This window comes from Chinchilla lanigera, unplaced genomic scaffold, assembly GCF_000276665.1.
Source record: "Chinchilla lanigera isolate Chin_1 unplaced genomic scaffold, ChiLan1.0 scaffold00158, whole genome shotgun sequence".
Lineage (NCBI taxonomy): Eukaryota > Metazoa > Chordata > Mammalia > Rodentia > Chinchillidae > Chinchilla > Chinchilla lanigera.
Window position 1 is genome coordinate 911,492 of NW_004955559.1, and position 24,783 is coordinate 936,274.

General features: G+C 47.5%; 2 protein-coding genes across 4 annotated transcripts in view; one reads left to right on the plus strand and one right to left on the minus strand.

Annotated features, from left to right (window-relative positions):
- Positions 1–293: 293 nt before the first annotated feature.
- Znf473 (zinc finger protein 473) lies at positions 294–21,019 on the minus strand. The gene is made up of 4 exons (XM_005412800.2): positions 20,886–21,019; positions 7,365–7,488; positions 5,110–5,199; positions 294–3,225 (listed from the first exon to the last, which is right to left on the minus strand). The coding sequence occupies exons 2-4, from the start codon at positions 7,468–7,470 to the stop codon at positions 809–811; spliced, it is 2,613 nt and encodes an 870-aa protein (XP_005412857.1). The 5' UTR covers positions 7,471–7,488; positions 20,886–21,019; the 3' UTR covers positions 294–808.
- A 542-nt stretch (positions 21,020–21,561) lies between these two features.
- Positions 21,562–24,783, plus strand: part of Vrk3 (vaccinia related kinase 3) — a 34,946-nt gene continuing 31,724 nt past the window's right edge. For 2 of the 3 annotated variants that reach the window (XM_005412796.2, XM_005412799.2), the window contains exon 1: positions 21,562–21,650. The gene's annotated coding sequence lies outside the window, so the exon portion shown is untranslated. The other variant, XM_005412797.2, reaches the window with a different exon arrangement.

The following is a 24,783-nucleotide window of genomic DNA, read 5'->3' on the forward strand; positions in this document are numbered from 1 at the left end:
TTCCAGGCAGGCGCTTTTGCTGCTGAGCTAAATCCCCAGCCCCGTTTTAGCTTTTTGAGATTAGATCTTTATACGTTCCTCTTGGCTTTCTGTGGAACTGTTAAGAATAGAGCAGAGAGATGGAGGAAAGGAAAAGGCCCAACCTGTAAAAAGAGTAAGGGGGCACAGGACCATAATCCCAGCACTCTGGAAGGCTGATGCAGGAAGATTGCAAGTTCAAGCCCAACCTGGGCAAATTAGAGCTTTACCAAGACCCTGTCTCAAAACAAAAAATAAAAATAAGAAAGGGCTGGGGAATAAGATGCTAAAAAAAAAAACTTGAAAAAAAAAAAAAAACCTTAAAAGCTGTGCACAGAGAACATCAACTGTAGTAAACAGATTACTAGTTTTTTTAATGTAAAACATGTATTCATAGCTCACACTAGCTGAGTGCTCATTATGTGCAGGCATTGGTTCCAACATTTATTTATTCCAAGTTCACAACAGTACTGAGGTAGATGACTATGATACTCATTTTACAGATTTTAAGACATTGAGGCCCTGAGACATTTTAAGACTTTCCCAAGGTCACTTAGGGCGGTAGATGACAGGAAGCATCTAACTCAAGACAGGCTGGCTCCAGGGTATACTTCTGAATCCCAATGTTACACGGCTTCTCCATTTTTATGTTTTAATAAAACTCTCGTACAAGCTTTCTAATCAATCTTTATCAGTAAAGAGACATATTAATCTGGGAGAGGAAGCTTGCAATGTGCTGCCTTCAAATCTGACCTCAGAGGAATGTTTGCATATCTGGAACTGTTACCACCTAATGGCTACGAACAGTATTGCTGCTTGCTACTTCTGAGCGTGACGTCTGAGCGTGACGTCGTCGTTGGTGTCTGATGAGGGCAGAAAAGCACTTAAAAGGTTTCTGACAGTGTTGACACTGGTAAGGCTTCTCCTGGGTGTGACTTCTCTGGTGCTGACTGAGATGGGCACTGAGGCCAAAGGCTTTGCCACACACACCACAGATATAAGGCTTCTCCCCAGTGTGAATCCTCTCATGCTGAGTTAGATTAGTTTTCTGGGCAAAGGCTTTCCCACATTCGTTACACAGGTAGGGCTTCTCCCCCGTGTGAACTCTCCGGTGAACAGAAAGGCATGAGCTCTGGCTGAAGGCTTTCCCACACTCCTGACAAACGTAAGGCTTCTCCCCCGTGTGAACTCTCTGGTGTCGGGTGAGTTCAGCATTCACGCCAAAGGCTTTCCCACAGTCACCACATTCAAAAGGCTTCTTTCCTGTGTGAGTTCTCTGGTGCTTAGCGAGGCATGAACTCTGACGGAACACTTTCCCACACTCGCTACACAAAAAGTGCTTCGTTGTGACGTGAGTTCTCTGGTGCTGAATGAGGTAGTTACTCTGCGTGGAGACCTGATCACATTCATTACATCTGAAGGGCTTCTTTATAGTGTGAATTAACCGATGTTCTAAGAGGTGCGCGCTTTGGCTGAAGGACTTGCCACATTCATTACATTTAAAGGGGTGGTTGTCTTGAGGAGGCTGATGTCCTGGGAGGGAGGTGCTGGGGACAAGTTTCCCGTCCTCACCATGTTCATGGGGCCCCACCCCGGAATGCATTCTCTGATGGCACAGGAGCTGCATGCTCTGGCTGACGGCTTTTCCATACTGGCTGCCTTCAGAGGGCTTCACCCTGGTGTGAATCTTCTTGTGCTGAGTGAGGTATCTGTTGCGGTTAAATGCTTTTCCACATTGGTCGCACTTAAAGGATTTCTCGTCAAGCTTTGGGTGCTCTCTCTGTCCTGTGTTCTGGTCTGAAACTTTCCTGTTCGCATCAGATCTTTGCTTTTCTCTGGCATGGACACTCAAGTGGCAGTTCAGGGTTGAGCTGCAAACGAAGCGTTCTCCACACTCTGGACACTCATAGGGGGCTTCGATGGTGTGGGTTTTCAGGTGCTGCACCAGGTACTCTTTATTGCTGAAGGTCTGCTTGCATTTGGCACAGCCAAAGAGCCTGTTAGTGGCATGAGTGGCCTGGTGTCGAATCAGGTGTGAGGGTCGGCTAAAACTCCGGACACACTCCTGACACTTGTGGGGTCTGCTGCCTGTATGAACCTGCTGGTGTTCATGGAGGTGAGTTTTCCGGGAGAAGGCTTTCTCACACTCACTGCACTTGTAAGGTCTCTCTCTGCTATGAACCTTCTGGTGGATCTTCAGGGTGGAGGTGTGGCTGAAGGCTTTCCCACATTCATCGCACTTGTAAGGCTTCTCCCCAGTGTGAACAGTCTGGTGTTTAATGAGTGACAATCTCCGCCTGAAGGTCTTCCCACACTCCCGACACTCAGAAGTAGTTTTTGCAGCATGAGTTTTCTGATGTTGGATGAAATGCTTCCTCAAGGGGAAGACTGCCTGGCATATGGTACATTCATAGTGCTTCTGAGTGTGGGTTTTCTGGTGCCTAATAAGATGAAGGGCCGAAGTGAAAGTCATGTCACACTTCTTACATCTGTAGGACTGAGGGGTTTTCTGACACTTAACAGGCTGTCCACGATGACTGGATGTACAGTTGTCACTTTGACTCTTACATGGCTTTTCTCTAGTATGAATTTCTTGATGCTGCTTGAGGTGCACACTCCCACTAAAGGTTTTCCCACATTCCTTACATACAAAGGGTCGGTAGCCTCTGTGGGGCATAGGACGCACAGTCAAGTGAGAAGTGAGGCTGAAATCTCTCTGGCCCTCTCGATGTGCAGATGGCTCTTCGCTCATATGGGTGATCCAGTGCTGGATAAGGTGGTAACCCCGGCTGAAGCTTTCCGCACATTCACTGCACTTATATAGCTGCTCCTCTCCCTGGATAGCGTCCTGCTGCCTCTGGTCTGGTTCCCAGGCAAAGTCACTCCTATACTCCTTTGACTTAGCTGGTGTGAGGCTCTTTTCAGGACTATGCATCACAGAGCCCTCTCCTGTGGAAAGGAGGCGAGGACTCAGGCGGCTCTTCATTTCGTGACTCGTGCATTCCGTGGTCCTTTCCTTACTGGTGACATCAGACCTCAGAACACTTTCCGGACTTTCCAACAAATTCTCCAACCAGCTCTCATCTAGGCAGACTTCAAAGCGAGAGTTCCAAGGGTTGTCCTTGCAGAACACTGCCATAATTTCCTGGGGGAGTCCTTCTTCTAAGAAATTCTGCTTCTGACGTGAGTTCTTTATCTCTGGCATGCCTGAAAGAGAAGAATACAAATGTCTCCTGTTTTCCCGAGAGAAAGATCAGAGCTGTGGGCTAAGAAAACAGACACATGAGAGTAGGGGCAGTGGTCCTGAGTCCTGCCTCTCTGTCAAGGCGATGAAGAAAAGGAAATCCCGAGTGGTGTCTCCTGGGGAACTGACATGAAAGAGCCCATTCTCAAAAGCGTTAGGAGGGGAGAAGGGAAACTGAAACTCCACAGGGAGGGAGAACCTCAGACACAACCCTCACGCTCACTTGCCTGCTGGGAGGTAGATCAGGAAGTGGCAAACCAGCTGTGCAGGCTGTTGAGCGTTCTACTGAGTGTTCTTGGAACTACAGCTGAGCAGCGAGCAGCCCCTGGCCAGCTGCTGAGCTCCTTTTCCACAGCTAGTGCTCAGCAGAGGAAGATCTGCTCTGACCTGAGCCCACCCTCTTAACTGCAAGTTATCGATTCTCCGGACTCCTTTACCAAACATGAGCTGCACCCGCTCCCTTCCGAGCCTCTCATCTCCCCTTCTGCTCTATCCTGCAACAGCATCATCGGCTTCCCAGTCTCTTCCTTCCTTCCTTCCCTTTCCCTCCCACACCCTGTCCATACTGGGGATTCAACCAGGGCCTTCACACTGAGACACAACCCAGCCCTTCTGGTTTTTATTTTGAGATGGGGTCTCACTGAGTTACTTCTTCATGTAGACTGGGCTTGAACTTCATGATCTTTCTGCCTCAGCCTCACAGAGGGCCAGGACGACAGGTTTGTGCCTCCAAGCCCAGCTCCTCCTGCAATTTCAGGGCTCCTTACTCACCAAGCAGTCAGAGACTGCTTAGTGCCTCAGTCTGGAGTGAAACTTGCAAACCAAAGCCTTCCAAACCACACCACTTGCCCTGCACTGTCACACCTCCTGCTGCTTCTGCCTCCTGGGCATCTGGTTTTCTGCGCACCATACCTTTGGTCACAGTGTTCCCCATCCAAGCAGTACACCAGCAGACCCCTCTCACAAGCTGGCATGGTATGGGAAATGGATACAAGGATGTATCATCCAAGGTCTACTCCCCAGGGAAGCATGCTGTTATAGAAGGGAGTAAATGGTGCCAACAAAGCACAAGAACCACCATTAGAGAAGGCATTGTGTGTGTATGTGTGCGTATTTGGTTGCTAGTAAAAGTATGGCTGCCTATGCTTGGAAATAGTCTATCCGCTGATATGGGAGAAACAGAAATCAGGATCAGAAGTTAGGGGAGCATGCATGCACAGGTGGGTCTGTCCTCCTCATGAAACACTGGTGCTGAACACGAGGCTGTAGGGGCTCCTGGGTGGGCACGGTCGCTGGTGCAGCGCCCTCCTTCTTGGGGTGCTCAACCAATGACAACAGAGAAGCCTCTCACTCCTGGGCAGGGCAGCTGCCTCTGCTTTGTTCCACTGGGTCACTGCCACCACGGTGAATACCCCAGGAACTGTCACTACCTAGCGGATGACCCAGAAGAACTCTGGCCCGAGAGAGGGCAGAGTAGGTACCACGGGCAGCGTTCAGGCCTGGCTAGAGTCACTCCCAGAGTTGGCCACCTGCTGTGCCCAGGCCCAGGAAGCAAAGACGGGCTATACAAAAGGAGGTAAAACAGGACAAGGCAGTCCTGTTACACTCCCCTTCGTAAGTCTGAAGGGGAAGAATGAGGGTGGGAGCCGCATCAGACAGCCGGCACTGAAGGCCCAGGAGGAGTGGGATCTGGCCAAGTCCCCATCTCCTAGAAGGAAGGGATCGAAGCCAATGGGTGGCACAGGCCGAGCGTGAGGCACTGCGCAGACACACTGGGAGCTGGCCATGGCCTTGGACAGAGGTCCTGAGGATGGACAGGACACCGAGGGCTTCTTCCTTCCACTCACCAGGGTCTACAGCTGCTGGGCTTCCTCTCACCGGGGCCTCCAATGCTTCTTCACCACTGGGATGGGATGCTGGGCTGGGTCTTGGGGGGTCTGCAGAGAGAGCACGGCATTGTCATTAACCGTGATGGAGAAGGCCATCCAATGTTTCACCCTACACACAGCTCCTGTGGGTCAGATGATACACCAGAAACTCTAGGGTCACCTGCAAGGACACCTCTGAAGAGGGACCTAGTCGGTCATGATCCAGGTGGTGAGAGCTGCGGTAGCTGGGGCTGGGGGGACAAAGAACGTGTGGCAGCTCTGGAGGACACGCAGCTTGCCAAGTGGAGAGGCACACACTCAGCCTCTCATGATTCACCCTTTTACCCAGGACCACACAGCCCAGGCCTCCGTGGGCCAGGCCCTGCGGAAGATGGCAGGGTCCCCGAGCCCGAGTGGACGTGAGCTCCGCCCTCCACAAACCTCCTGAGGAAGGGAGTGGAGACCATAATCTCCACATGGCCCAGTGGAGAAAAAGCCACTGCTGGCTTTGAAGACGAATAGGCTGTGTCTCAGACAACACAGGTGGGCTCCAGGTGCTGGAACCACGCAGGCCAAGAGTCTCCCCTGGAGCCCTAGGGGGAAGACGGCCTTGCTGCTGACACCTTGGTTCTTGCCCAGTCAGCCCCATTTCAAACTTCTGCAGAACTGTAACATGACAAGCAGGGGTGGTTTAAGCCACTGTCTTTGCAGTATTTGTAGCAGCAGCAGCAACAGGGACTAATACACTGCTCTTGTATGCCTACAAGTGTGCCCGCCAGAGTCAGGTAAATGAAAGACACTGCGCTGTAACACCCACCCCCCACTGCTTCCATCTGGAGGCACATCTGGCCACAGTCTGGAGAAAAACTGCTGCAACGTAACAAAAGACCATCAAATGAGAGCTACCATAGCAAAGCACTTTCCGTTTTTTTCATCTTCTGGAATACATTACTCTTCTGTTTCTTGGAAAAGAAAAGAATTGTGGAACCAGAGCAGGGGAGCTAAGTGACAGACGCATTGACGGGGATGGGGTGCTAGAGGGCTGAGACCCTGGACCTTCACTGACGCACGCTCAGGCCGGGTCACTGCCCGCTCTATGAGGCTGCTGCACAAAACGGTGGGTGAGGCAGGCCCGCCTGCTCTCCAGGAAAGGCCCACTAACACAGCGGGACTTCAGAAGGGGCCACTGCATCCCCAGAACAGAGAAGAGGGACTTACTGGGCCTAGACTGTGTGAACAATGTTTACGCTGAACACTCCTCCCCTGATAATAGTCCGGAATTGGACGAGGTCACATGACTGACCCCAGTAAAAACCCCGGGCCCTGAGACTGAAGAGCTTCCTTGTGGCCACGCACATACCGTGTCACACCTCTGGGGGAATTAAGTGCATCTTGTGTGACTGCAGACAACCCTGGAACGTGTGTCCGGCTTCCCTTAAGTTCACCTGCGCCCTCTCCCTGCCCTGACCGCGCTGTCTTTCCACTGCATACTTCAAGGGCATGAGGTGGTCACAGCCAGGGGCACCACAGGCCATGCCCCAGGGCTGCTCCTAGCGAAGCGCCACACCTGCGGTGCCGTGGGGACCGGCCACAGCTGGGAGGCTAACTTCCCCTCTTTGAACCTCACTTTCGGAATGATCCACAAGAGGGACAATCCATCTTCCTCATGAGGTAACAAGACCTGGTTCATGACAAAGTAGCTTCCGCTACCCAACCATTTATTCCCTTAGAACCATTTGTTGAGGCCGTACAGAAGGTACCAGGAGCAAAGCAGTGAACTAACCAGGTCACAAGACCCCACCCCAAGAAGCTCTCACTCCAGTGATGACATTAGGTGGTCCAAACGTGACGGAGCTACAGAGGAGGTGCGGGGGGAGGGGGGTTGTTGTAATGGGGCCGCAGTGCAGCCCAGGGTCTCTCGACCTCAGCACTCCTGGCACCTGGGATGGCTGATCCTGCTGCTGGGCGCTGGCCTGTGCACTGTGAGAGGTGTGGCAGCCTGCTCAGCTCTACCCCCAGGTGCTAGTAGCATCCCCATTGCCAGCATGACCATCCTAAATGTCTCTAGATGCCGTTAATGTCTCCTTGGGGGAGAGGCAGTCAACCAAGAGCCACAGGCCTGGGTAGTGGTGATTCAGAGGTGATCAGGAGCTGGAATTTCATCTTGTGGATGACGGAGCACAGGTGCTCCCCGGGTAAGGCAGTGCCCGGGCCACAGTCAGGGTGACACTCACTCAGCAGGAAGAGGTTCTGGTAGTTGTCCAGTGCTGTGTCCCAGAACAGGTCCCCCTGGCTCATCCCCAGCTGCTCCCAGTTATCTAAGGTGAAATCCACGGCCATGTTGTGGGTTGCAAGTTCCTGAAACAGTAATACACTGTCCGTCACTTGGGGTGGCACAGCGGGGAGCCTGACAGCCCGGCAGAAGCGCCCTGGCTCTCAGTTTGCCAGGCCTTTGGCACAAATCGTCCTGTTCTTGGGCTCACAGAGACCCTAAGAAGTCAGAGCCAGGAAAGCCCTGTATTCTGTAGCAAGGAAAGAGTGTTAGACAGGAAGTCAAACCATAGCAGACATGTAGGACTTAAACCCAAGATTGCTTGGCCTTAAAATCCATTTATTTCTTCTGATTTTTCTAAGTGTTGGTTCAAGACTTTAATTTACATTATTACAGAAAGTTTCAAACATACACACAAGGAGAAAGACGCATGAGATTAACTGCGGTGGACCCAGCGCCCAGGAGCGACCTGATTTTACTTGTAAATACTTCAGTATTAACAGTAACTCCCTGACATCACTGAACACCTGACCGCATTCACAGGCTGCACACACATTTGTCTGCCGTCCCAGGGCGTTTTTATAGCTTGCTTGTCAGAATGAGAAGACAAGGAGGCCCATGCCAGTGAGCAGACCGAAGCCCCATTATCAGGACGGCTTCCGGGTGCACACGCACCCAGCCCATGTCACCAGGTCCTGCAGGCTGCTGGTCACTGGAGGCGTGTGTCTGCTGGCTAGCTTGTGGTGATGCTGACTCTGTTCATTTTGAAACATTCTGGTTGACAGATACTTAGAAAAGAAATTGAAGAAGTACTGACTGAAAAGTGAAGCCTGCCCCACCGCTCTGTCTCTAGGTAAAACACTGGCTGCTGGGTTGTTCCTTCCAGATCCCACCCACGTGGACACGGCACACGAAGAACACTGGGAGAATGGAAAACACGTCTCTTTAGTCTGGGTTGAGGCACAGCGCCACTACCTTGCCCTGTGGGTGGCCCCTGAGCCGATTCCTGCTCACTAGTGAACTGCGGCTGACGCATCCCATCTTATCACGAGTACTATGGAAATGACTGAGGCTGACAATCAGCCAGGTTTCCCATCATTAAGTCATGCGTTTGATCTGTGTACACCTCTTCATCTGTGCTTTATTTTACAATGAAAAAGTTTCGGATGTTTTTTGTTGTTTAAATAGACATGCTACAAGGATGCTCTTCCGGCTGCTGTGTTGAAAGAGAGAAGGCGGAAGGGCAGAAGCTGGGAGACAAGGGAAAGGTCCAACGCAGTAATCTGGGTGAGAAGAGTGGCAGGGTTTGAGGGGCTGCTGATAAGTCATGAGATCCCAGACATTTTCAGGATGGCACCAGTAAGATTTCCTGACAGGTAAAATGTAGGGTATGAAGGACAGAGGGGAGCCCAGGATGCCTTAAAGTTTTTAGTCTGAGCAACTGGAAGGGAAGAATTGCCACTTACTATGATTCGGGAGAAGTAGTCTGACTTTGGTTTGGGACTGAGGAGTTTGAAATACCCTTTAATACAATGTTCCCATCCCCTACGGTTATCTACATTCTAATCTGGGAACCCAAGAGTATTACCTTACAAGACAAACACGGACTTGGAGCTGAGGGAAGTGATCTTGATTACCTGAGCGGATCCCTGTAATGTCATTACAAGGAGCCTTACCCCTAGGGAGTGAAGGAGTCATAGGCGGAGAAGGTGATGAGAAGACTGATGCTGCCAGGAGCCAAGGAATGCAGCAGCTTCTCAAAGCTGAAGAGGCAAGAACAGATTCTTTCCTGTTGCCTCCAGAAGGGACCAGACTGACCCACATCTTGGCTTTAACCTCAAAAGACTGGGGCTTTGGGTTTGGTTTTGGGTTTTTTTTTTTGGTTTTGTTTTTTGAGACAGGATTATTATAGATAGGTGTTTAGAAATCTTATAGGCAGTCAGACAGGGCTAAGCCCTTGAAAGGTCAATGCAAAAGACAACTTTGGCTGGAGGTGCATTCACTGAAGGCCAGACTTCAAGAAAAAGAGGAACTACTCACCCACATACTTTCCCTAGGGATGGACAGTAGGATTGATATTTTAAATAGACATCACACTGGGGTGGAAGACCAAACCTCCTTAAACCACTCCTTTCTGGAAAGTTCTTGTCTGTCCCATGTGTGCTTGCTTTGTGACTTGCTTCCCAATTTGATGCCTGTTTAATCAATATTACCTAAGCAATTATACTTGTTGGTTCACCATAGTTTTGTTTCACCTCACAGCCACCTTGTGACTTTCCACTGGATCAATATTACCTAAGCGGCTATACTTGTAACCTTATTAGCTGACCTTAATTTTGTCCCACCTTGAACCTGCCTCACACATTATGGTTTTGTTCAATAAAAAACCCTTGAGAAGCAGGTTGGTGGGCAACCCATTTTCTAGGCCCCCTTCTGTCTCTCTTAGATGAAGCTCTTCCTCCTTTCAGTAAACTCTTTGCTCTTAACCTCTGTTATTCCTACCATTCATTTCTTGATTTTAGAGAACACGAACTTGGCGTTTTGGGTTGGGAGCAGGTTGGGAGTTTCTGTCCCCTATGTCAGGGTCTCTCTTTGTAGTTCAAGCTGGCCTTGAACTCATGGTGATCTTCCTGCCACAGCATTGCAAGTGCTACGATTACAAGTGTGCACCACTGTGCCTGGCTGGGCTCTGACCACCCAAGAACTGTAAGAAAAAAATGTGCATTGCTTTTAAGCCACCAAGCTCACGGTGATTTGTTACAGCAGCAATAAGACACTAACACAGACATCCAAAGGCTAATGCCAAGGGAGGGAGGTAGCCAACCCAGGGGATCCAGTTTCTTGGGAAGCGGAGGCACAAGGATCACTGTGAGTTCAAAGGTAGCCTGAGCTACACAGTGAGTTCAAAGCCAGCCTGAACTGTGTAGTGAGACCATCTCAAAAACTCCCTGCCACCCCCCGCAAAAAAAAGGAAATGTGGATTCAGAGACAGACTTACACGAAGAGGGGACTAAGTGAAGATACAGGGGAAAAGTTGTGTGAAGGTAGAGGCAGGGACTGGGTGATGCATCTACACGCCAAGGAATGCAAAGCTGGTCAGCAAAACAATGGGAACTGGAAGACAGGGAGCAGATTCTCTTTCACAGCCCTCAGAAGACAACCCTGCCAACATCCTGGTCTTGGGTTTTGAGCTTCCAGACTTGTGAGACAATAAGTTTGTGTTATTCAAGCCACCTAATTGGTCCTTTGTTACAGCAGCCCTAGCAAATTAATACACTGTCACCCATACCACCAATACTGAGCACGATGAGGGTGGGGACGTCAGTTAGGTCCTTAGTGTAGATCCAGTACCCACAATAAGGCCTGCACAATGGGCACACAATAAATACTTGCTAAATAAAGCAAGGAAGCACACAGTGTTAGAACCTGTTAGGGACCTTGAGAGGAGGAGTTCACTGAGGGTAGTGTCGATTCTAAGTGAGGTGAAGAAAGGGGGATAATAAACTGAGTCCCGGTCAATGAGGCAGATGTCACCAACACCATCTTTGGACTTCTGAGCATGTGATCCATTAACATAGTCTCTGGCAGTTTAGGCCAGTGTGCATTACAATTTCTGTTACCCGTAGCTGAAAGTGCTGCAATCTATACCCTGTCCAGAGGGATGAGCTCAGAGATTTTTTTCAGCAGGAACCAGATCACGGCAGGCCTTAAGGGGTTTCTCTTTGCTGTGACTATGAGACTGTGTTGGTCAGGGACCCTGGGAACTGTGCAGAGGAGGTAAAAAGACAGGAGCAAAGACTTGAGGGAGCCGCAGAAGGGTTTTATACAAGGAAAGTGACAAACCAGGGCAAACCTTTCTGCTACATGCCAAAGCCTACTATGGGTGCTGGGGACATGGGCCTGTGTCAGACCTGGTCCTTGGCCTTGAGAAGCTCACTGTGTGATGGACACTAAGGATGAAGAGGTGTAGCTGTGACAGTGAGGCGCTGGGGTGGTGTGAGCCCGGGGAGGAGGAAGAGAAGTTGCTTTGGGACCAAGGCAAGCTTCCTGGAGGGAAAGGTGTTCAAACTGAATCATTAAGGAAGAGCAAGCCAGAGATAAGTTTTCATATGTTCATTCACTCAACAAACACCTCATATGGCTTGCTATATTCTGGAATATGCTGGGCCCCGGCAACCCAGAGATGAATCCCAATCATTTCCTGTCGCTGGGGAACATGTAGTCTTGTGGCACTAACAACCTGGCCAGGGATAACCACAGCTAGGTGGAACTGTGTTGAAGTGGAGGCAGCAGAGTTGGGGAGGAGCTGACTGTGTCACGAGGAGAGGGAGCAGACCAAGGTGGGTCTTAGACTGTGTAAGACACCACCTCAGAGAAGGGCAGCAGGACCTTCTAGCAGAGGACACAGCCTAGGCCAAGATAGCAGGCCTGGAAAATACAATGTAACATTTTCCACCAGGCCAAGAAATCTGTATTTTATCCTGTAAGCAGTAGGGGTTTGTGAAGGATACTAAGCAGGATAACGATAGTTATCAGAGCTTCACCTTTAACAGACTGCTTTGTAGGAGACCGTGACTGACCTCCATTGTATATTAGTAGCCGTCTTACGCGCCTTTCCCTTTAAGTCAGGACTGCCTACCGTTGCCTAGCTACTCCCACCTCAAGAACTAGGACTGCCCACCTTTACCTAGTTACTCCCGCCTTTGTGGGGTTATTTGGTTATTCCCGCCTTAGAACTTCCGCGTTTCTCCGTGCCGTATATAAGCACGGCACTTCCCGCTAATAAACGAGACTTGATCAGAGCACTGTCTTGTCTCCGTTCTTCGTGTCTCTTGTCCCTTTATAATCCCCACTCCCCCTCTAGCGTTCACGTTGACTGTACCCGCGGGCTGGGACACTGCTTGGAGCCACTGGGGTTTAAATGTGAAGTTTCTCCCAGGGACTAGGGCAGTGAGGGCTCGATGCCCAGTGCAGCAATGTTCGGAGGTGGGGCTAGAGAGTGACCGGGTCATGAGGGCACTGACCGCATCAGAAGGCCCATTCACTAATGAGCGCAGAGCTGTGGATGGATAGGAGACCAAGTTTACAAAAAATACATTTGATTCTGAGTTCTCTAGATGTTTATTTATTGAGATTTTATTGGTGGTTAACCTGTAACAGATGCTAACATTTTCTGAACCATGTGGTTCCTCACACAATAAAGCCTCAACTGACAAGTATAATGCAGTTGACAGGCATTTTATTTGGCCTACATAGTGTTGGTATAAAAACCATTATGAACGAAAATTCTTTAAGAAGTCCCACATTTGAAAATTGGGAAATCTCATCTAAACCAGCTTCTGAAATACCCTGGGACAACGGTGGTGAACCCATGGCACGCGTGAAGCCAGTTGTTAGTTATCATTGAAAGCTCTAAAAGGTTCACCATCACGGCCCTAGGGTTTGGCAACACTGGTTCTGCATTCCTGCAGACTAAGTTCACTGGAGCTCGAAATCGGCCAAGTGTTCCTTAGCCCTTCCTTTGGTAGGTTCTCTACCTTAAACACTTGGCCTTATAGACACCCAAGTTTGAGATCTCTGTCTATAGTTTCCAATTCACATTTGGTCCCCATATTTCATACACTCTCAGATCTGGAAGGCAAGTGACAGGGATGAGGGGGATCCTCAGGTAAGGCCACCATCACCAAGTCAGAATGACTTAACCCAAGCAACTAAGGAGCTCAAAAACCTGGGGTGTTGGGTCCAGTAGTCTTGTCACTTCTCAGTACAGGACCATGGTCAGAGAATTTATCCTCTTTGAGCGTCAGTTTCCACATGTGCAAACTGGGGCAAATACAACAGAAGATTCACAGTCCCTTCACTACAATTCCCAAAACCAAAATGATCCAAACACCAGAACTTTACAGGCCACACGTACATTAGTCTTGGTCACTGTATTCACATCTTTCCCCACAGATATGTTTGATGACCAAACGTTGCCCTAATTCTTCTGAGGGAAGGGGTGTCCTAATTATGAAATATGCACCCAGTTCTTTTAAAAATCTGAAAAATTCTAATTACCAAGATGATCCTGGTGCCAAGGGCAAAGTATAGGAGGATCGCTGCAAGCCGAGACCAACCTTGGCTACAAAGTGAGTTCAAGACTACCCTGAACTTACATAGAGAGGCTGTGCCTCCAAAAAACCGGGAGGAGTGGTAAGAAAACGTATTCTTCCCTCAGAATCCTGCCCAGATCTGTGGACTTCGGGTAACTCATTTTTCTGCCTATTTCAACCAAAAATAGAATCACTCCTCTCCGGAATGTTCATGAGGACTGGAAACTGCATTAATAAAATCCAGACTCCGTTTGTTTTTGATGTTAAACGGTAAACGCCAGTAGTGACCAAGAACACAGTGATTACAAGCACTATACTGGAGGGATTTCACTTTTAATTCATCTTTTTGAAGATTCAGATTTCATTCCTTGTATTTAAAGGGAATGTTTAAATGAGAAATAAACATTTGTGTACAAAAAAAAAAAAAAAAAAAAAGATCCAGACTCTGAGCAAGTGAAGGGGGAAATTACAATTTCAAATAAAAGGATGCCCAGGATGCCCAAGACCAAGCAGACATGGCCTGCAGGCCCAATAACAGAACATTTCCTCCTTCGTGTAACCCCTGTCTCTACTGCCTTTGTATAACTGATGGTCTTGCAGTGTAACTTAAAATGTAACAGGACATTTCTTCCTTTGTGTAACCCATGCTTTGTATAACTGATAACCTTACAGTGTAACTTGTGATGTTCAGACTTCTTCAACAACCCACATGTTACCCAACCCTCCAATTATATGCACCAAATCTACCTCCCCACTCACTTTCCCTTTAAAAGCCCCCAAACCCTGCTGGGCAGGGCTCTGACTGGGTCAGAAGGCCACTGGTGTGATAAACTGCCTCCTAACCTTCTTGGTGCCATTCCTTCCCATCTTTGGTCTGTTTTCTATAACATTTCTTGGTTCCCTGACTGGGAAGACCATGCTGACTGCTTGGGTCACCAGCCAAGGTTTGGCGGCCGAAGCAGGGACCTTTCCAGGTTCAATGGGAAGACACACCCTCCAGAGGCCCCTGCTTGGTGCTAATGACTCTGACTGGACCAAAAATGGGGCAAAGGACACAGTTGGCAGGGCAAGCCCACCAATATGTCAAAAGTTACAACTGTTACCCAGAAGCCTGATAAAAACCCTTCAGGCTTTTATGAGCGACTCTGTAAGCCTACAGGGTGTACACTCCTTTGACCCTGAGGCCCCAGAAAATCTACAGATGGTAGATACAGGCTTCACTGCACAAGAAGCACCTGGCTACCACAAGAAAATCCAGACTGACAGACAATCACACCCTCTGGTCAAGGACCAATACGCAAGATGTAAGAGCTATTGCACTAGAAAAATAAATGCCCACTCAGACTAAAAGATAAGGGATTCTCAAAAGCTTCAAGCTAGATCAGATGACATCAGTCTGATGGGCTCAGACTAGGCTCAGACTAGGCAGATGGAGCTCCCTCCTTCAGCTGGGTTACCAGGAACTCATACTCCACATCCATACGGGGGCTAACTCATGACTTTCCTGGTAGGCAATAAAACAGAACACTCTCTAGTTATCCAAACTGTTTCCACTTTGTCAGAAGGTTACTGAGGGGAACTGGGACTCCTGCCTCTCACCCCTTCTGCCAGACACGAACTTATCCTGGGAGGACATCAGATTATACATGAGTTCTTCTACTTGTTGGAGAGCCAAACCCCACTCCTGGGGAGAGACATCCTATCTAAGTTAGGGGCCACTATCACCTTCTCTCTGGGACAATCCACTTCTCTGTCACATTTCCTACTTGCTGTCATGGTCCCCCGAGAAGAAAAATGACAACTGATGGACACCCGCAGATAAAACCAGCCCCCAAATTCTCAAGACTCTCTTTTCCTGAGTTTAGGCCATCAATCACCTGCCTCTGATTATGAAACCATCCCGGGGCAACCCCCACGTGCATCAAACAGCACTCCATGCCATGAGAGGTTCAACTGGAAATTCAACCACACACACACACACCAAAAAAAAAAAAAAAAAAAGAGAAAAGAAATTCAACCACACATCCAGGGGCTTCAGAACTGCAAAATACTCATAGACTGTCAAACACCCTGAAAGATTTAAAACTCACTTATCCTCTTTGAAGAAGCCTTCAAAGTTGGTTTCTCAGCACAGAATATCACTGCACCCTCCTCCAATATGGTAGTGATCTTCTGGCTAATGACACCCAAGCTGCCTGCTAGAAAGGCACAAACGCTGTTACAACATCTGATAAAAACTGGCCAAGGTATCTTGGAAAAAAGCACAAATCTGCAAGCTAAAGTCAGTTATCTGGGGTTTGATTAAAATTTAGGGACACTGTGCCCTTGGACTGAAAAAAGAGATCACCTATTCTGTCCCAGTCCTGACCACAAGAAAAAATAACTCCGTAAATACCTTAAAATCGCTGGATTCTACAGAATCTGGATCCCTTAGTTCACAGAACCAAAGTAAGGCCTCTGCAACAGCTTGTCTAGAAAAGACTCCGATACTTTTGACTAAAACCCAAAACAAAAAAAGCCTCAATGACATTAAAAAGGCCCTCTATAGCCCCAGCCTTAGGAATTCCATATGACTTGCCCATTTAACTCGTTTGTTGATAAATAATGACACGTGGCTTCAAAGATGCTTACTCATGCTGTCAGCCCTGGTAGTGTCATGTGGCTTACCTGTCAAAACACTTAGATCCAGTTGCTAAGGGCAGCTCCCTTGCCTCCATGCTCTGGCAGCCATTGTCCTTCTGATCAAGAAAGCTGACAAGCTCACCATAGGCTGAGAACTAAGCATCCAGGTGCCACATGCTGTACTTGACCTCCTGCATAACTACCAATATAGCTGGCTCTCCAACAGCCAAGTCACCCAGTATCAAGGAAGACTTTGTGGAAATCCCTGACTTACTTTCCAACTGACTAAACCTCTGAATCCAGCCACCTTCCTGCCCACTGAGCTTGGCTCCCTTGACGATGACTGTCTTGCTTTGAGTGATGAGTTTTTGTTAGCTGGCCAGATCCGCAGATGGAACCCTTGTCTGATCCTGAGAACATTCTCTTCGCAGACAGAAGTAGCTCAATCAAGGATGGAAAATGTCAAGCTGGATATGCTGCTGTTACCACAGAGGAGGTGCTCCTAGCCGGGCCTCTTCCCCAAAACTGGTCTGCTCAACAGGCTGAACTGTGGAATACAAGCTCTCAATGGAGCTAAAGGGGAAAATGTAAATATATACACAGATTTGAGGTATGGGTTTGCAACTGTTCGTGTCTATAGAATGTTATACAAGGAGTGTGGACTTTTGACAGCAGAAGGAAAACAAATTAAAAACATGGATGAGATTTCTCAACTCCTGACTGTAATCTGGAAACCTAGGAAGGTTGCCATTAACCATTGTAAAGGATACTGTCACTCTTGGCAATCACAAAGCAGATAAAGCAGCCAAATTGGCAGAAGGCTCCACCTGGGGAATAAATGATTTAGTACAGAATCTGGAAACCCAACATGAAATACTTCCTAAAACTGCTCTCAGTCTCCACAGCAGGACCCTCTGCCACTCTAAGTAGAAAATTAAATGGACACAACAAGAAGGGGCCTACATGGGCCCAAGTGGTACTTGGACTTTACCAGACAATCGGAAGATTCTTCCACAGAATTTGGTCTATGCCTGGGTAAAATGTCATTATGACAGCACCCATGGAGAAAAAACTGCTATGAATCAGCTTCTAAGCCACTACTATTATACTCCAAAGTTAGCCTCCATTTGTGCTTGTTAGTCAGTGATGTCAAACCTATGCAAGGACTGAACCCTCATCAGGGTCTAAACCCTCATCCAGTACCCAACATGCTGGACTTTCCCCTTTTGAAGATCTGCACATAGACTTTACAGAGGTCAAGCCATGTAGAGGCTACAAGTATCTCCTAGTACTTGTCTGTACTTATTCTGTTGGTACTTACTGAGTTGCCAGAGGCATTTCCCACTAGAACAGAAAAAGCCACTGTATTACTAAGAGAAGTTATCCCTAGATATGGGCTGCCCCCAACCATAGGCAACTATAATAGGCCTGCATTTGTGGCAGAGATAACCCAGAAGCCAACTAAAGAATTAAAAATCAGATGGAATTTACATACAGCATGCAGGCCACAAAGCTCTGAAAAAGTTAAAAGAATAAATAGGACTTTAAAGTCAATATTGACTAAATATCACCAGGCACCATGGGTAGATTCGCTTCCTATGACTCTCCTCAAGGTCTGAAGCTCACCAGGGCCCACAGGATATACGCCCTTTGAAGTTTTTTGTATGGGAGACCCCCCACCCATACTCATGGGTCTTCAGGAAGACCTACATCAGCTAGGTAACATATCTCTGCAGGAACAACTTACAGAGTCAGGAAAAACCTCTCCTCAAAGGCACAAAAATATAGCTGAGAGGCCTGCCATACCCACACATATAGCCTGCCCACACCTATAGCCCTGGGGATATAGTTTGGATACAAGATTGAAAAAAAAAAAGGAACCCCTACAACCTATCTGGAGGGGCCCCTACTTAATTATTTTGACCATTCCCACAGCAGTGTCTCCAAGATTCAGCCATGGGTCTATCACTTTCAGGTCAAGAAAGCTCACCCGATGACTGCTGGAAAGCCTACCTGGACGAGTCAGCTCCCTTGAAGACAACTCAGAGGAGACAACACACTCAAAACCCTGCTCTCATCACTCCAGAAGCTGAAAGGTCAATGTAAGGCTGAAGTTGGACGGACATTATACACTGGAGCTTCTGCCCTGATTAATTCATGTTTTGATATCCAATTTGCTTTCTGAGTCCCTATCTCCTGTTATCACAGTATTTGCCCTAGGATTCTGGGCTGTGTCCCCAGAGGATTGGGAAGTTCCACATCAGGTTGCTTTCATTCTCTTCTATATTGGTGTAACTGTAGAACTGAATATTCTAAACCGCCTTTCTTAAAGTTAAAATAGGGCTGGGGATACAACTCAGCAGCACAGTGCCTGCCTGCCAAGTGCAAGGTCCTGAGTTTGATTCCCAGTACCAAAACCAAACAAAAACAGGTTAAAATGACTGCCATAACTAATTGACATCTGTTCCTGCTTAGCCTGCTTGACCCACTATCTGCTGGGCAAACTTGGGCACTGGGAATTTCAAACCCAACTTTATGGCACTGGTCACATGGTGATTCTCAACCGGACCAGATGGGACCCCTCTCATGAACTAACGTGTATCTTTATTTTGATGTATGCCCAATTCAAGTCAACAACCCAAGTCAGGATGCCCATGACTATTTCATAGGATGTGGAGGTTTAAAATGGGAATGAGAGCACTGAGCCAACAAGAAATATATCTGTCCTGAATGGTGCCAAGGAAAGGGCTACTGCAAGAGCAAAGGTGAAGCAGATGTTGCATTTTGCCCTAGGCGAGACTGCACTATAGACTATGGGGGGGGTGTGTCTCTAAATAGCCTTCTGACTCAGCTCCAACCTGATCCAAAGTGCCCCATAAAATATACCATTAGGTACCCCGCACATCAGGAATGGGCATCTGGTTGCTGGATGACTGTCTTGGTAGACGGGAAGGGACTGGATCCATTTACTATCCTGAAAATCATGGAAGTTGGGGCTATCCAGCCCTGCATCAGAATCCCTACCCCAATGCCACCATTGTTCCCACTGGCCCCTGTGCCCACAACTAATTACACAGGGCCCCCAACACCTGACCCCTTGTGCCTGGTCAACGGTACCCATCAGCTCTTCCACGCTGTAGATCCAAAACTGGTAAACAACTGTTGGCTCTACATACCCTTCACTGCCCTCTCTTACTGTGCTTTAGGTCTACCCCAAATGGCACCAACCTTAACTCTACCTCTATACCTGGTCCCTTACTCCAGCCCCACCCAATGGAGGTATAACGGAATGCTACATGCCTCCTGGGTTCCTCTGCGAAACCAAAGGTCTCAGCTGACTGTATAGCTGCTCTGATTGCTACCTCAGGCTCCCTGATGACCCCTCATAGGATCTTCTTTATTTGCTCTGAAGGAGTCTATTGGATATCTTTGAGCACAAAAAATGAGTCTCTGTGTGCTTGCCTACCTCGTACCTGACCTCTCCGTCTACTCAGGTCAACAGGGCCTCACCTATGGCTACCAGCACCCACAAAAATGTGATGCTACCAATTTTGGCTGGAATAGCAATAGCAGGGAGTCTAACCCTCAGTGCCACTGCCTTGGGCATGGGCCAACAACAGTACTTACAATTGGGCACCCAGATAGAGGATGATTTTACAGCAGTGCAAGGAGCACTCGACACACTCCAAGACCAAACCGACTCCTTGGCTGCAGTGGTTCTCCAAAAGCTCAGAGCTTTACACTTCACTACTTAGCAAGCGGGTACTGGCTTGTTCTTAGAGGTAAAATGTTGGTATTATGCTAATAAGTCTGGTGTTGCTAGAGAAACTGCCCACCAGTTTCTAGAGCAAATAAACCAGTGGGCCTGTGATAGACATAGGCTCCTACTGGCGGAGCTCCCTGGGAAACTAGAAGCCATGGGTAGAAGCTCCACTGAGACCACTAATCAGCCTTCTCTCTATATTCCTAATAGGACCTTGTCTATTAAATTGGCTTACCTCTTTCATTACAAAGCAAATAAACAGCATCAGCTTCCAGCTAACTCAGCTCAGGTCCCTCCTACACAGCCCTGAACACCAACATCTCTGAAAATGAGTTTCCTGATTAACTAAGGGGGAAAATTAAAATTTTAAATAAAAGCTTGCCCAGGATGCCCGCCAAGACCAAGTGGACATGGCCCGCAGGCCCGCTAACAGAATATTTCTTCCTCTGTGCAACCCCTGTCTCTCCTGCCTTAGTATAACTGATGGTCTTGCAATGTAATTTAAAATGTAACAGGACATTTCTTCCTTTGTGTAACCCATGCTTTGTATAACTGATAACTTTGCAATGTAAGGTGCGATGTTCAAACTCCTTCAGCAACCCACGATGTCAACCCCCTCTCCACTTTACCTTTAAAAGCCCCCAAACCCGCTCTTTTTGGGAGAGATCCTAGTCAGAAGCTCACCAGTGTAATAAACTGCCTCCTAACCTTCTTGGTGCAGTTTCTTCCTGTGTTTGGTCTGTTTTCTTTTTTGGGGGGTGGGTACCGGGAATCGAACTCAGAACCTTGCGCTTGCCAGGCAGGAGCTTGTGCCACTGAGCTATACCCTCGGCCCTTGGTCTGTTTTCTGTAACACAAGGATTCAAGCTTTCACCAAGATATCCACCGCCAAAGGCTGCGCGCCGCGCCCAAGTCGCGCCATTAGCTTCTGTCACCCCTCGCGAAGGACAGAACCTGCAATCCTGCAAACTTTTCAGCGACCCCAGCCACCGCGCCGCTGTACCTCGAGACTGCTGTCCGCCGGGTTAACAAACGTTTCTCACGTTGCGAAGGAACAGGAGACCCAACCCCTCACACGAGCCTCCTCACAGAACTTCGTGCGCCTGGCGAAGCTCCTCGGAGCTCCTCTACCCAGGACCCTCCGCGCCCAGGAGGCGGGACTGTATTTCCCAGAGGGCTGTGCGAGCGCCGATATTTGTATTACCGGCTCCGCCCGCTTCTACGTCCGCGGAGGCCCCACTGAGTACTCTGGAAAATAGGATACGTAAAGAAGACTAGGTGGCGTTAGGGTTTTGTAGTCCAGTTTTTACTCTGATAAACTCTCACCCTCTCCTGCCTTTGCGAAACTTTTCCACTTCTAAAGAGACTGCCAGGGGGTTTCCATGGAAACGCGTTGAGGAAGAAGTGGAAGTTCCTGGGACGAATTGAGGGGGCGGAATTGAGGGATAATGTAATCTAATCTGCCTGGTAGAGAGATTCCCTATAGTTCATCTCGGTAGGCTTCAAACTGGTACACGCGCAGTAAGAAGAGTAAGAGTTCCAAAAAGTAGAATGCAAGTAAGCGAAGAGGAAATAATCTCTCCCTCGGTCCGTGTGAGGGTTGGCCTGCCGCGAAGGCGTCTGGGAAATGTAGTTCCGGGTGGATACGGCCTGAGCAGGTGGTTGGGAAGTCAGCAGCGCCTGCGCGGGCGTCTACTGGTCGTAAAGTGAAGGATGCGCGCGCAGCTCCTCCAGCCCAAGCGGAAGTTTCCGCCGGACTACTAAGAAGGTAAGACCCAGCTCCTGCGGGGGATCGTAGAGTCCAGCCACAGATTCCGGCCGCAGGACCCTACCCGTTACCCTTCTGAAGTACAGGAGTGAGGAGAAGGCGAGGCGCAGCCGCGGGAAGTTCCCGGCCGCTGCCCACAGCTCGGTCGTGGTGTCTGTGACGTCATCACCTTTTGTGGGAGGCGGGGGCCGGGAGACGAGAGCGGCGCCTGGTCGCGGAGACCCGGACCCGACCGCCCTAGAGTACCCAGAGAAGATCCTGGTGGTGGGCGTGGCTAAATCTGCGATGGGCGGGGCTTCTGCGTATTCAGCTGAAAGCCTGTGTTGGGAGTACATCAGCCCTGGTTTTCTGCGGAAGGTGGGACCGATGTCGAGTCGCTGTCGCTGTCGCTGTCGCTGTCTCCTATGCTTAGGGTAGAGCAGGCCTTTAGCCTTGCTCTTTTGCCATGCAGTGCCTTGAACGAAGGAGGAGCACAGTAGTTGGCATATAGCAGATGTTCATAGGTAGTTGAATAACTAAAATAAGTGGGTGAGTGAATAATAAAGTCTGACCTGAGAACTGGAGCCTTGGGTTTAAGCCCTCAACTGGTCATGACATCGTAGGCAGGGGACTTCAGCACCCCGAGACTCCTCTCGTTCTTCCATCTTTATGTATTGAGTTCTTACTGGAGGTAGGGCTCTGCGCAGACTCTTGTATTTATTCTGCGTGTGGAGTGCCTATTCTCATAGAACAGGCACTCTTTTTTAAAAATTATTTTTATTAGTATGTGTTTGCAGTACACAGTGATTGCGCTCATTATGGCGAAATCGTGGGGACATAACACATCTGTGGGGACAGTTTGTTATATTGGTGTACAAAACAAAAACTCTACTCAAGTAGTTTATGTTCTAATGGTTACCGGTGTCAGAGCTAAAGTAAAAAGGAAATTATATAGTACTTACAGGCCCACAATACCTTACCTACTTGATTTTTTGTTATAGTGTAGTTTATTCATTACAATGTTTAACTATAAAAGTTAATACAGTTTTGAAGTTTAAATTTTGTAGGATGGAGTTTGCAGAAAACAGGCCAACAGTTACCAGACTAATGATAGGAGGAGCAGCATTTTTAAAAACAGATTTTACAATTGAGGAGACAACAGTTTTATTTCTAAATTTCATTAAAACAATATGCATCTCAGTGACTTCTGAGCTAGGAAAAGAAATGCAGTGACTTCTTTATGTTTTCCTTTCCACAAAAAGCAGCCACAGCTTTGAATATGTCCACACACAGAAGTACTCAATTCATTTATCCGTCTTTGAAAATACTATAAACACACAAAGGAGGAAGAAAATGTACAGCATGTGCTTTTGGTAACATGTAATTTGCTTTAAAAAGGTGAGGGGGGAGAAACACAAGTCAATCCCATCATACCTTTCCACACTTAGAACCAAAAAACCTGCACCAACTCCCTTCTCCAGCCTTGCTGATTTCTTTCCATGTGATTTGTAGTTTTCTTTTCCTTTAATATGTACTTCCTTGTCACACAGCAGGCCAGAGAGTTTGCCTCTACCCGAATCCCTTAAAGGCAGCTGGGAAGCCCACTGCAGCAGGTGTGTCATCCAACGCTGCACTTCCTGGGACATTTTTTCCCCCAAAACAAGTATTCGTAATGAAACACAAATTTTTACAATAAGTTTATCAACCTGTAATCCATGCAGAACTTATTCAACTGTAAATGTATGACTCCTAAGAGAACAATTATAGTAAACATAAGCAAAACAAGACAGAAAAATATCCATTATGTGTTCATACCAATTAGTTATATGGGATTTATTTATTTATTTTTTGCCTTTTTGAGACAGGGTTTCACTATGCAGTTCAGGCTGGCCTTGAACTCACTTGGTAGCCCAGGCTGACTTTAAACGGATTGATCCTTCTGCCTCAACCTCCTGAGTGCTGGGATTAGAGGCATGTGCCACCACCATGGCCTTATAGTTAAAGTACCTTCTAATGAAGGCAAGTCCAAAGTTTCTACGAAATTTGCAAAACTCAGTGTGATGAAAATTAGCAGCTAGAGCAAAGTACAGCAAACTGCTAAAAAAAATTAATTTGCTCCAAAAATAATTAGAAAATTAATTAGAAATATCAGTTATTGGGGTGGGGATTTAGCTCAGCGGCAAAACGTCTGCCTGGCAAGCGCAAGGTTGTGAGTTCGATTCCTGGTACCAGAAGAAAAACAAAACAAAGAAAGAAATATCAGTTATTACTGTTACCCAAAATACTAGAAACCCAATGGGAGCCTGTCCATAACATAATGAAATCTTGTTTTAGTTTCACACCTTCCATTGATCACAAAAATCAAAGGCCATTCAGCAAACCCAGCATGCATCAGAATCAGTGCAAGTAGAGATTCATCAGATAAATTCTTTGCAATTTCTGAGGACTTCAGTTAGTTCATTTAAAAGATCCTACATAAGCTATGAACTCGCCAACTATAGAGTAATTAAAAACTCTTTTAAATAACCCAGTGCCTGCTCAACTGTTCATTAATCTCTACTACCAGTTTCTGGGGCAGATAACTTACACAGGAAAAAAAAAATGCACACAGTAATCATAAAAATTCTTATGTACTGAATTTTTTGCAGCTATCATCAAGCAATAAAAAAATGAAAATATCTGTTAAAGAATATTAAGTTAAAGACACATATGAACTGTAAAATTAATGTGATGGGAAAAACTAGCTGATATCTGCACAGTGTCCAAAGTAAACACTAAAGATGGTACAACTGCTAAAAATGGAATAAAAGGAAGGGACCCTTGAGCCTTGTGCTGTTCAGTTGCAAGTGTAGATCTTGGGGTACAACTAATTCTGCCTAATCAGTTTTTAAATTTTTTTTTTGTACTCTGAAAATAAAATTTAGTTGATTGTTCTTTCTCATCTCAACTCCTTCACATCTGTTCTGTGAAAACAGCTAACAAGACTTTTAAGAGGTCCTCATATATAATGCTTAGCAGGGGATTGTTCTTTTGGTAACTCAAACAGGATGACACTGCTAGTGGAATTACCTTTCCTCCCTATGGCTACTTTTTGAACCTCAAGATCTGGAAAGTACTTGTCAGTATTCTTTTTTTTTTTTTTTTTTTTTTTTTT

Excerpts from the sequence above, each read along its gene's own strand:
- Znf473 (XM_005412800.2), bottom strand. The coding sequence starts at position 7,470 with ATGGCCGTGGATTTCACCTTAGATAACTGGGAGCAGCTGGGGATGAGC. Across the intron at positions 5,200-7,364 it reads CCAGAACCTCTTCCTGCTGA|ACCCCCCAAGACCCAGCCCA; the intron begins GTGAGTGTCACC and ends CTCTCTCTGCAG. Across the intron at positions 3,226-5,109 it reads CCCAGCAGCTGTAGACCCTG|GCATGCCAGAGATAAAGAAC; the intron begins GTGAGTGGAAGG and ends CTTCTCTTTCAG.